We start from the raw sequence: 13,161 nt of genomic DNA on the forward strand, positions 1-13,161 counted from the left end.
TAGTAATTGACTTCAGCGCTTTACAAAGTGTTTCTGTAAAACAACAGGCATGCATAAACACATTCATGATCAAAATACTCTACAGTCAAATGCTAATTAATAGCTGCTTAGAATAAAGATGATTTCACATAAGAGACACTGCCTTAGTGATATGATATAATATAGATGTTGTTTCTATCAAAACATACAAAGAATTTACGAAGAGTTTGGTTCCAAAATAAGATAATTCAGTTTTTTTTATTAAATCATGTTTTTTTATTATGTTTTATTATGTTATCATGTTTTACGCTTTTAGCTGTTTTTTGTTATTATGCCTTAAATCAAAACAAACCAACTGCAGTTTGATTGAAATTTATTGGAATGCACAATAAAAAAGGAGTTTTCTCATTTTGGAACCAAACTCTTCATAAATCGACCATCAAATATATCAATTTACAAAGATTTTACCTAATAAAAACGGAACATTGTCCCAGTGCCTATAATGAGGGCGCCTCTGTGTTACGTTTGTCCTAGTTTCTTTACAAAATAAACTTTTGAGATGGGAAATCCACTTGCATTAATATTTATAAAAATGCACTTTCACAGTTTTTCATATGTCTATTTCTGCTCTACTCTCCTACATTCCTCTTAAGTCCACTAGCTTCATTCAGTTAATAGTTATTAATATTTAAGAAGTAAAATAAACAAACATGCCATCTTGTTTTTCAAATCCCGATGTCAAAGGGAACACTCAGTGCAACCAGGGGCACAATAAAGGATAAATGAATGATTTATTTGGTTACAGACCTTGAAAAGCATGACAGAATATTTTAAAGGTAAAGCTGCATGCTAGATGAATAAATTGTTTTAAAAACAAAGTGCTGATACTTCTGCTGAAAAATGTTTTTCACTATATGTCGTGTCTGGCGTTATAACCATAATAGCCATATCGTTGGCCTTACAGGTCATTGTAAACAACATAATTTGAGGTCTTGGTGTCATAACAGGCTTTGTTCACGTAATAATACAGCCCTTATGACATGACGGATTTTAACATGATGAAACATGGATATGTGAACACAAGAGGGCGCTATTTGACTGCTATACGCCGAACTTTTAAACGCCGCTGTTTAAAAGACAGGCCCGCCTCCAGATATGAGATGAAAGGTGGGGGGATAGCTTATATTCCCCCCCCCCAATGTATTTACTATAAGCTGATACGATGCTGCCTTTACATGATCTTGTGATTATTTGTGTTCAGGCTCTGTCTGAAGAGCTTTCTAATTGCAACATGCAACTGATGGACAGCTATGAGTTAGGACTCGATACTCTTATCACAATTTAAAGTGGCCAAATGACGAGGCTAAAACGAATATTATCGTATGTAAGGTTAAAAAACGCTGTATTTTTCACATACCGATACTGTGCATGTTTGTATCTCCTCTTAGCCCCGCCTCTCTGAAACGCGTGGATTTTAAATTTGCTCTGAAAAGCGAGGTGCGCTTTGATTGGCCAGTGTACCTACCAGTGGTATTGACTGGTCAAATACTGCAAGCGTGTGCCGGAAATGTAACGCCTCTAAGCATATTTGGAAAATCAGGTTCCAAAGCAATTGCACTGACAGGTACGCCCACCTCACGTGTGTATATACATTTGGGCGGTCTTAGTCAAACCATACCACGAACTGACGTAGAGTTGTGGGGGTGTGGTTACATGAGGCGTTTCAGGCATGTCTGGGTGAGCATTCGTTTATAGATAGAATGCATCTTTTGTTCCGACACTTTAATTTTTGCGGTTTGACGTGTTTAATCCAGTCATGTGCAATTTATAACGCATAATCCTATATCTGCATTTGAAGCTGTATTTAGCCTTGATGGAAGCTTAGCCTTTAGCGGCTTTGGTATAATTTTGCAGAAAAGGGAAACTTGTTAAAATCATATAAACAATATAGGCTATTTAAAAAAATCATAAATCAAAACACATTTCGTAAATCACTAATCAAATATAAAATAGCTACTATTAGCTAACAATATTTCAGTGGATTCACTCTTGGTTCTCACCTGAAACTCTGCCATATTTAGTTACATGTTTAAAAATCCAATACACCGGCATATTTTGTTAATTTGCAAAATAAAAATAAGTGGTTCTATTTATAGATGTAATGCGGGTACGGCATTTTTGTCAAACGGATAGGGTCGGGTACGAAATAAAATTAGTGCTGCTGTCGGATGTCGGGTCGCCTGCTGTTTTAAGTACTGCGGGTACGGATTTATCAAACAGTACATGTGCTGGACGTGGGCTGGTCACGGATCCTCTCTCTCGGCTCTGGGTGGAGGCAAGGTGGGCGGAGCTTACCGGACCCAAACTGCAGTCTATGCTATTCTGTTAATATAAAGATTTGTTAATGTGACAATTTATTCAAGGCACACCTGACTTCCCATTGATTAGTAAGAATAACTCCAGATCAGTTCCTACATTTATTCACTTTACGTAGAATATATTTGTCAGATTTTTCATTTAATCACTAGTCATCTATCGCTTTTGTGTTCAAGAATTTTGAGTCTTTTACAATGAGATTATGCTAATAAACTACAACATTAACTCAGATGCATCCAATATTAATCAGTCGTTTACTTGTCATAGACTTGTAGCAGAAGGGCGGCTACCTGTGTTTCCAGGTGTCCGTGTGAATATATCTGATATTTTCAATTACTTTTAAGCTTTATAAAAAATACGCAAATGTGATAAAATATAAAAGGTCATGGTTAAATTTTTTACCATTTAGAATTTTGACAGCTGAATATTACATAATTTAATTATTTCTTCGCTTCATGTTCACCGAGACGGTAAAGAAGGATGACCCGCCTACTCGCGGGTTTTGTCCAATGGGACATCCTGGGCTGGCTGCTTGTTCTACTGCGGACTAGTCACGTCACTTTGAGTAGATCTTGAAAACTTTTTGTTCTAGCGGAAGTTTATTCTCACTGTGCGTTTTCAACCACACGTTTTTCAAGACGTCAGAAATCTAAATCACAGGTGTAGTTTAAAGAGAAAAGCTGTATTCAGATGAGTTTCGCTGCACCAGAGGGCAGGTGGTCAAGTCGGAGCGTATCAGAGAGAAACAGGAACGATCTGAACAACTTTGTACACCAACACCTGTTCTTTCACCTGCTCTTCTTGTTGGATTATATTGTAGACGTGTGCTGAAGAAAACCTCGGGAAATTGATATAAAAAGCATCGTTTCTTCTGTTCAATTAAAATTCAAAAAGGTAAATAGATTACTTTTTTATTATAAAGTTTGGCTACTAGATTTTAGACTTTTTAGTATTCGTATATTTTATTTACAGCTTTTGACATATTATATTAATATATGTGCCTATTATATTAATAATTGTTTTATTCTAAAGTATTTATTGAAGGTGTAATAACACATTTTCAGTATCAAAATCATTTACAATCTCATATGCCTTTTGTATGACAAAACTTTGTTGTTGTGGTCTCACTTAAAAAAAGTGTGAATAAAACTCTTTGTAGCTTTCTGTAGTCACGTGCAGCTGTTGTACAGAGAGACACCATGTAAAACGAACAATAACATGTTGTGTGATCTTTGCTCTATGTTAACCTACTTTTAGACTGGAGTTTGTACCCAATTGGCTGCCAGGCAATAACAAAATGGGACAGTATAGTAATGCATGGGTATTTTGGATAAGGTAATTCCAAAAGCCTTGTGCTTTGCTTATGCCATTGATTTTTCAACTTGTATTCTTTGAAATACACTGGAGTATCATGTTATAAATTGCATGTTAGGCTACATGGCGGTATTCCCTCGCTGCATATTAAACTCTTTCAAATTTCATCCATGGACCCACACTTAAACTAAAACCTGTGTAAAGTGTGGTAAATAAGAATGGATTCCCCTGAGGGAACCTGATCCTCCTTAGAACTGTATCCACCTTCACAGACACCCCCCTCACCAGAGTGGCACAGACAGTACAGCTCTTGTTTTTTCTACCCAAACCCTCTTTTTTTAACCTCAGGCCTTTAATTACCATGGTAACCTTTCACAGACAGATTGCAGCCTTGACTTTTTGCTACAACAAAGGAGAGGCATTGGGGGAGGCCAACTTGCAAGTGAACACATAGTAACCTGAAAATGGCTAATCTATCCAATGCCAGGGTCTGAAAGTGTCCTTCTGTCGGAGAGGTTATGTGCCCTGAAGTAGATATACAGTAGCGTGAAATTTTATTTAAATGTGACATTTAACAAGTGAATTTGGTTGAAAAGTAGCTGTATTTTATTAAAGACAACGCAAATAGTAGCTAATAACATTACAAATTTGGCAAGAATGGGAATGTATGCATTTCAAATTCAATGCTGGACAATGACTGAGATAGAGTTGTACTCCCACGGTTGGGTCTGTTAACAGTGCCATTGTGTGTAGACTCTGATCCCTGGTGTCGACGTCTCCACTTTGCTCTCTGTTGTTATTACCTCACACTCATAAGCAGCGTGGTTATTTCAGTGCTTACAGCACTTGTGGTGTTGGTATAGCGTAATTTTGTTGGTGTATTTATTCATTTGTTTCTGTTACTACTAATATGCTGACCTACAACATGAAGGAATAGTTTACCTGCAAAGGAACATTCTTTTGTTATTTACTCCAGATATTTTTTGAAGATTACTAATACACTTTTTTTCCGTACACTGATAGTTCGTAGAGTGATGTTTACTCTCTCAGGAAAGGAAATGTTATTTTTTCCTCTGACTCCACATTTACACAGTTTTATAATTGTTCTTCATAAAAATTGTTCGTCATTAATATAATTATACCTAAAATACATCATAGGATAAAAAATTTGGCTTGGCATTGATTTACTTTTCAGCCAGGGTGTATGCATATTTGTCTATAAATATAATTTTCATTGTTTATCCCTGTATGTAGAATCTGAATAACGTTATTCATAATTATGCTTGATTATTTAATCAGATTGCCCATCAACTTTAAGAGATGTTTGAGAAACAGCCTTACGATAGTCCACCTATGTACACCCCACCCACCAACGGCTTTGGGCCACCTGGGAGCTTCCAAGACCCGCGGAGTGAATTTGATCCCTATCCTCAACCTGCAGGATCTTACTATGTGGGCGAGGAGGTGCCACAAGATTTTTACAAGTGGTTCTCCCCTCCCGGAATTGTGAAGATCATGGTCGGGTCAGTTATAATCCTCTGCCTCGGAATCTTCGCTTGCGTCGCCTCAACTCTGGTTTGGGACATGCAGTATGGATATGGAGGTTATGGAAGTGGCTACGGTACTGGCAATACTGGCTATGGATATGGAAGTGGGTATGGAGGTAACTACGGATACGGAAGTAACTATGGATATGGAAGCTACAGCTCCTACCCTACTCCTTACTCAGCAAAGACCAGCATGATCGCCATCGCCGCCATAAACTTTATCATCTCATTAGGGTTCTTCGTAGCAAGCTTCTCCAAATCAAGCACGTTCCGCAGCAGAAAATTCTACCTGGGGGTGCTTATTGTTTGCTCCATAATGGCTGCAATTCAAGGCATTATAAACATTGTGTACATTGTAGGTGTGAACCCTATGGCTCAAAGCTCCTCCAGCATGTACTACAACCCCATGCTCATGATGTGTCAGAACCTCTATAGCAGCAGTGTGACCGGAATGGGGGGCGGATTTCCCGTCTATAACCAGTACTTGTACCACTATTGCTACGTGGACCCTCAGGAGGTACAAAGTTAAAGCATCTGCAGATTTTCTGTTATTTTGAAATTCAAAGTTTATTTTCGGCATAGTCTACAATTGAAGGATTAGATATGATCTTCATTTTGAATCATTTCTCAGTTTGTTATAATGAACAGAAACGATTTATCACCATTGCATCATAAGAATGCAAACAGGCTTATCTGTAATTGCTTTCAAATATGCAACTACCATTCTATACCAGATAGCGTATAACCACATAACATAAAGAATTGCTTACCAACCTTGTATTTGCAAAGTTGTATCTAACTGTGGGGTCAGATTCAGCAATGAAGATGAAAGAAATCTCCATCTACAGGAGTTACTCTGGTAATGCTAGAAAAGTATAGCCACAACTCAACAATATAGTTTAGAGGACATTTCATTTAAAGTTCTAACAACATTTAAGTAAATTTTACAATTTAAAGAGCATGCACATTCCTTAACAAAATGAGAAACTAGGCTCCCAGTGCCCTACTGTAAATGTATTTTCAGATCTTTCTTAATACATGTTTTAGAAAAATTGCTCTCTGTAGACATTAATTTCTATTTGTCTGCTGCCTTTATACCTCAATTTAGCAATTTTATATTTTTTTTAGGCAGTTGCAATGGTTTTTGGTTTCTTGGTTGTGATTGCACTGGCTGTGGCTGCTTTCTTCTCATATAAGACCAGAAGTAAAATCTGGCACTATGGGAAACCAAACATCAACTGGGATAAACCGCTGATGGGAGGAACTGAAGGCAGAGATGTGGAGGATTGGGTAAGTGTTCTCTCCTGGTCACAAGACACACGTACTAGAAAAATGTATGCATGGCACACCCGGATTAAAGTGCAGTGCTAGAATAGGGTGGTGTTTTCATAGTTCTACAAAATTTCAACATCCTGTGCAATACTGGTGATAATTCAGTCACATGGTTGAATGTATCGCTGATATGCTCTGTTTGTTAACTGCCAGCCCAGTTTCACTTTGACTGATCATTAACCAGACTGAGGGTGGTTAAACATTTGTTAAACCCAGATGTTTAGAAAGCAGACTTTAATTGCCATTTATTTACACACTCCTGTGAAACATTATATTATCATATTATCAATATCATATTATTATAATATGAATTATTTTCGCCTTTGAAAAAACGAGTGAAACATAATTGTTTATCTGTCTGTTCATGTACAGTAGTGGCCAAAAGTGATTCTCGTCTTTTGTAAATTAAAGCATTTACTCATCATTCTAATACAACATTTTTAAAAATTGTATGCATGTTGTGTAATTGTGTTTGTAGTGATTCGAGTGTTTAGCACAGATTTGACAAGAACTTAAGTTTAATACAATACAACCACAAAATGACCAAGACCCAGGAAAATGGCTACAAAATATTACAAATAATAATAGCTGATAACACTGTAGGCACGGTCGTGTATGCTAGATTTATTCAAAGCTTTTGGGTTTTCTGTGCCTTGTGGTATATTCAAATAAAACCCATAACTCATTAATATACTGAAGTTTGCCTTGTGGTCAAATAATTTTGTCCAATAAATTAGATAAAAGATTTTATTTTGTTTATTCTATATGCCATCCAGACATCACTCTTGAAAGTTACTGTAGATCAGTAGTCAGTGTTTTTTTATCTATGTTACAGAATGTTGGGTTTCTGTGACATACAGAACATATGTGTTGTGTAAAACATGAGTCATGTTGTGTGTCATGTCAATATTATTTTATAGCAGTGATTTGTTCATTGTGACTCTTTCATTCTATATCTCAAACTCACACAAAGGGTTTGTATTATATTATTGAGCACATCTCATAAACTTCCGTCGTTCTATTCTTTGCAATTTATATTTTATGTCAACTAAAGCTTTATACAAACCTGTTAGTCAAAAAAGAGCTTCCAATGAGCAATAATATGCCACCGGTTATTTTCCTGTACACTTTAGACTCTGTGGGGTGCGTTTGATTTCGGATTATGCCCGTCAGAAAAATAATGACCACCATAATGAGGCTGGTTCATTTCTTTCTCTCTGTCCAGCTGGTTTCAGTAGAACTATGAGATTTCACAGCGTTCCACACACTCCCTTTAAATACCTGTCTCTCCCTGTTTTGCTCTGGCTCAATCTTTCTCTGTCTTCTCTCTATATTCCTTTCCTTCACTTATTCTAGTGCAAAAGCAGGTCATGAGCATGAGACGGCCTCTTTGGTGTGTTCTCAAACATTCTTTCCCAGCTTATATGTCGTGATCACGGATCAGCAGAGGTACTAGCTCACGCAGGGAAAGCATTGTTGGAATTCCTGGATGACTTGGGCTTTTACACCGTGGCTTTCCCCTTTTCCCCAGCTGCGGGGAAATGTTTCTCCACCTTCTTTCCTGCTGCTTCCTGATCTGAACATACACACGTTCACAGACTACCCGTCTTGAACAAACAAGCAATTTCTCTCACGCACACCTGCTTTCATTGTTTTATCTACGTAGAGCACAGAATTTTTCCTTATTGTTGACCTTGTGTCCATATATACAGCCATGTCTTTCATCTTGTAAAATCGTTCTTAAAGTGTTTGTTCACACGTAAATGAAAATTCTGTCACCATTTACTAATCCTTGAGTTGTTCCAAACGTGTATAATTTTTTGTACTGTTCAACACAAAGAAAAATATTTGGAACAGTTGACTACCATTGACTTCCGTAGTAGAAAAATAATTGTATAACAAAAATGTTGTGCTGTTGAACACTGAAGAAGATATTTTGAAGAATGTAGGAAAGCAAACAGTTCTGGGGCACCTTTGACTACCATTGTGATTTTTCCTACTATGATAGTCAATGATGTCCCAGAAAGGAAAATTCCTAACATTCTTCCAAATATCTTCCTATGTGTTCAGCAGAACAAATAAATGTATACAGGCTTGGAACAACGTGAGGGTGAGTAAATGATGACAGAATTTTTTTTTTTGGGTGAAGCATCCCTTTAAATCTTAAAGAGACAGTTCCCCCAAATGAGAAGTCTGCACCTCATGTTTCCGCATCCTCCTCGTTGTTAATCCGTATGGCTTTCTTTATCCTATCAAACCCGAAATTTTGATGGCTGTTAACATAGCCCTTTTTATCCTTGAAAAGGACAAGACTGTCAGTCACAAATTTGAGTGGTACAGATTTGGCAAACATAAGTGAATAAATGTTAAAAAAATTGTAAACTGTAAACTCAATAATTGTCTTATAAATGTACTGTAGAGTATGAATGGGTGTTACACACACATGCTATCAGTCACACCGGACAATGTTGTAACCAATGCCATTGTATGGTTGTGACAATAAACTCGCTTGCCTGCTGAGAACATCCTCTGAAATATAAACTGAACAGGAAGAGCAGGGGATTGTAACTACTTTTGCTTCTTTTTCCCTCTGGGCTTTCCTGTACGATAGGAGGAAAAGCAAGTCTAAACAATAGATTTCAAAATGTTGCTGTGTTTGTAGGACAGAATGCAGTTTTAAATTGCACAGTCAGGGTGGATTTAATAATCATTGTTAATGTTGTATTGCAACTGTAGATTAAGCAAAGAGAAAAATGTGTAAAAATAAAATCTATGCTATTTTTAGGTCTCTTTTTTTCGCAAAGAATAAGCTTTGAAATGTGTTCTGTTTTAAACAAGATAACATTGAAAAAAAGTAAGACGTATTATCTCAAAACAGTTGCTTCCTGATATGAAGCACATCGAAACTATCAAGATTTATCTCACAGTTTGTGTACTAAACAGTGTGTTCCTTTCAGGTCAACCATGTTCAGACTGGACAGAGCGTGCATGAGCCATCTGTGGTCTTTTCAGAAAAAATGGCTCCTGTGCTGGTATCGGCCCCCAGTGTATTCTCCACTCCACCTAAAACTGGTAGTGTCTTTAGTTCTGAGACCCCCTATAACAGGTGAGTTTAATGTTGAGCTAGCTCATTCCTGCTCCTTCCATACTGAGGAAATGAAAGGGCTTATTTCATTCCTTAAAGGGATAGTTCACCCAAAAAATGAAAATTCTGTCATGAATTACTCACCCTCAAGTTATTAAAAATCTGTATAAGTTTCTTTGTTTCGCTTAAACACAAAGAAAGATATTTGGAAGAATGTTAGCTACTGACATTTCAGAGGCACCATTGACTACCATAGTAGAAAAAAATATTTTCTGTTCTGTTGAACACAAAAGATGTTTTGAGGAATTTAGGAAAGCATACAGTTGTGCAGCACCTTTAAAGACCATCGTCATTTTTTTCTAATGTGGTAGTCAATGATGCCCCAGAAATGTCAGTTGCTAACATTCTTCCAAATGTCTTTCTTTATGTTCAACAAAACAATGAAATTCATACAGGTTTGGTACAACTTTAGGGTGAGTAATTTATGAACTATCCTTTTACAACTGTTATAAGTAATTTGGAATGGCATTCCTGTTTGCTGTAAAATTATTAAAGATGTTTGTTTATTTCTCTTGCGACCTTGGCTCTGTGAAGTTTAATGGGCTGTACTGTTGTGTTTTCAGTAGTTATTTGTCTGCCCATTAATCTAGCTAATGTTCCGGCCTTTTAGTTTTACGAAGTCTGCTCAGATTACAACAGATATGACGTGTCTTGGCCTGAGACCAATTTCACTTTATTGTGACCTTGTTATTCCTTGAATCTGTTTATTCAACACCAGTCAAACTTAGTAAATTTGTAAAATGTTATGTTATTCCAATGTTTCGTTTCATTTATATTCTACATTTAGGGATTTATCCAAAGTGATTTAAAACAGTGAGGAAAATAGTAAAGCAGTTTATCTTTGAGAGGCAATAATATCTATCATAAATAGATAAAATAGATAAAAATAATAAAAATGCTATGTGTAGTTAATTACAATATTTCAAGAATTTTCCGAAGTAGTATCTGTTGGAACAGGGAGAAACAAGAAGAAGAGATTTTTAAGTTTTCACAGAAAAGAGACATAGTTAGCTGATTTTTAACAGAGATTGGACCAACCTGTACAATAGTTTTCAGTGTTTTCTGAATTTAGTTTTCTAATGTTTAAACATAATAGAAGACATAACGTAAGTGACAAGATTTTACTGCTAGAAAAGCTCTTCTAAATAAACCAAGACTAATTTTCATATATGGTCATGTTTTTTTAAGTTATCCTGAGCGTCCTTTCAGTCGTCCATTTCAGTCAACATCCCCATCCGTAGAGATGAGCTCCAGCCCTTCCGATCAGGTAGACACCATCCGCAAACCGTCTGCTTTCAGAGGCAAGAGACGCCGCGGGAACCCCGAGCTAGATGAATCCCAGTATGAAACTGAGTACACGACAGGAGGAGAAAACAATGATTTCGATGAGGATCTATGGATGAGGTAAGAATTTTTGGTGTATTCATTTGTGTGATTTTTTTATTTAAAAGTTGATATATAAATAAAACAACTTGATTTGAGAGCACTTCTAAAACATATTAGGGACGGTTTGCTTGTTTTGATATAGATGCCTCTTGACTTAAAGTTGCCATCCATACTGCCTCACAACACAGGATGTCTTCATACATATTCTTTTGCATTTTGTATTTACTCTCTTTTTTCATTTCCATTCAGCATGTATCCTGAGATTACGTGTGACCCCCAGCGGCATGAGTATAAGAAAGAGTTTGACTCAGATCTCAGGAGCTACAAGGAAATGTGTGCTGAAATGGATGACATCAATGATCAGATAAACAAGCTCAGCAGGGAGCTGGACACACTGGATGAAAGCACTTCAAAGTACCAGGTTAGTTTTTAAAAAGTTTCATAAAATTAACCTAAATGAATCTAAATTCTACATGGAGAATCAAAAATTTTTGTATACACCAATAACCTTTTCTGTACTATTTAAATTATCCATTAATCAAATCCTGATCTGCTTTATCTCACATTAAAGGCTGTTGCAGAGGAATATAATCGACTCAAAGACTTAAAACGGGTAAGCCAAGTTAAACATGCATATTACAAGATCAAATCAAAAGATGCGTCCCATTTGGATGGTAATATAAAGGGTTCCTCTCCTCACTCTTCCTTCCCGTCACTCTTTCTTTTCAGATGACGGATTATCAAAACAAGAAGCTACAATGTCGAAAACTGCGTCACAAGCTTTTCCATATTAAGCGAATGGTCAAGAACTACGACCATGATCACTAATGGTTTCCTTAAACCATCATCTCTTCTCTTTCAACACTCCTCTATTTTACTGAAGACGGGCGGCCATGAAGAAACCTTCAAATGACTGTGTGACCAAAGTTGCCCAAACTCCTGTAAACTTTACCTGGTGCTTATGATTAACCTTAATCCTGAAGATGGAAACCAGGGGCAGGGATTCTGCTTGCCCTCCATCTTACATGCTCCGGACAGGGAAGATTTTCTATTATCTGGAATTCATCTTTTCCATTTGCTTTCCCCAGAGTGACTTAATATACGGATGCCCGTGAAATGTCATGAAGCATTTAAATAATGTTTTTTTGTTCAATATGGGTGTGGCCGTGAGTGCTAAATTCAAGTTCAGCTGATTGCTGCGGTGCATAGGTTTGTTTGAGGAAATGTACTTCGGACAATCGCTAACTGAGTAATTGCACTTGAAATAACATCTGTGCAATCGGTTTCCTTGTTGGTAAGTTTTAGGTGTTTTATTATGCGCTGTTTTTATCTGTTGATGCGATATTGTTGAGGCACTAGCTTGCTTTCAGAGCAAAACAGTCATAACCATTATCAGAAAAGGTTATTTTAAGACTTGCACACCTTTACAAAGTTTAAGAAGTTCCTTCTTTCATTTTTATTTCAAACACCTGTCTGTCTCTGTGAGACAAGACAGATTATTTGAAATGTTAAATCATTAAAAAGAAACTGGTAATTAATATCTTAATAATTAAGTTTGTAAAGAATGGACAATAATGATCTATGCAAATATCCAAAATGTATGCAAATATTGAAGAATGCTAATCTAGTTATAAAATGTCTCATTGCATTTGATTTATTTGGACCTATCTTTAAATTACTTGGAAAAGTAATAGTTGCTTTAACCTCTGAACTAATCAACTGCCTATAAAATATCAAATGTTTTGTTAATTTGTTTTATAATGTTGGACAACAGAAGTCTGAGTTTTTTACTAGTGTTTTTGTATGAAACCTGGAAACAGTTAAAAAGTGACTTAAGGGCATTTATTTTTGAGCTGTTAAAGAGATAATAATTCGTTTTTTTCCCTTTATTCACATAACAACATGTGTTCATCTGTTCATCTTTGTTGTCCGTTGTATTTTTAAATAAAGTTTTGTATTTTAAGTATTTTGATCTGTTTCTGAAAGTTTTGCTAAAGCCTTTTTTCTTTGCTAAAACATTTTGTTTCGTCGTTTTTAGACGATTGGATTCTAAAAACTGAGAGAGTCAGGTTATTCAGAACA

General features: G+C 36.3%; 1 protein-coding gene across 1 annotated transcript; it reads left to right on the forward strand.

The window, feature by feature from the left end:
• The first annotated feature begins 2,911 nt into the window (after positions 1-2,911).
• On the forward strand, positions 2,912-13,045 carry si:ch73-61d6.3 (occludin). The gene is made up of 8 exons (XM_056773529.1): positions 2,912-3,249; positions 4,969-5,733; positions 6,345-6,506; positions 9,506-9,654; positions 10,882-11,097; positions 11,329-11,500; positions 11,651-11,692; positions 11,809-13,045. The coding sequence occupies exons 2-8, from the start codon at positions 4,990-4,992 to the stop codon at positions 11,905-11,907; spliced, it is 1,584 nt and encodes a 527-aa protein (XP_056629507.1). The 5' UTR covers positions 2,912-3,249; positions 4,969-4,989; the 3' UTR covers positions 11,908-13,045.
• The last annotated feature ends 116 nt before the right edge of the window (positions 13,046-13,161 follow it).

The sequence above is a fragment of the Triplophysa dalaica genome, chromosome 18 (genome assembly GCF_015846415.1).
Source record: "Triplophysa dalaica isolate WHDGS20190420 chromosome 18, ASM1584641v1, whole genome shotgun sequence".
NCBI lineage: Eukaryota > Metazoa > Chordata > Actinopteri > Cypriniformes > Nemacheilidae > Triplophysa > Triplophysa dalaica.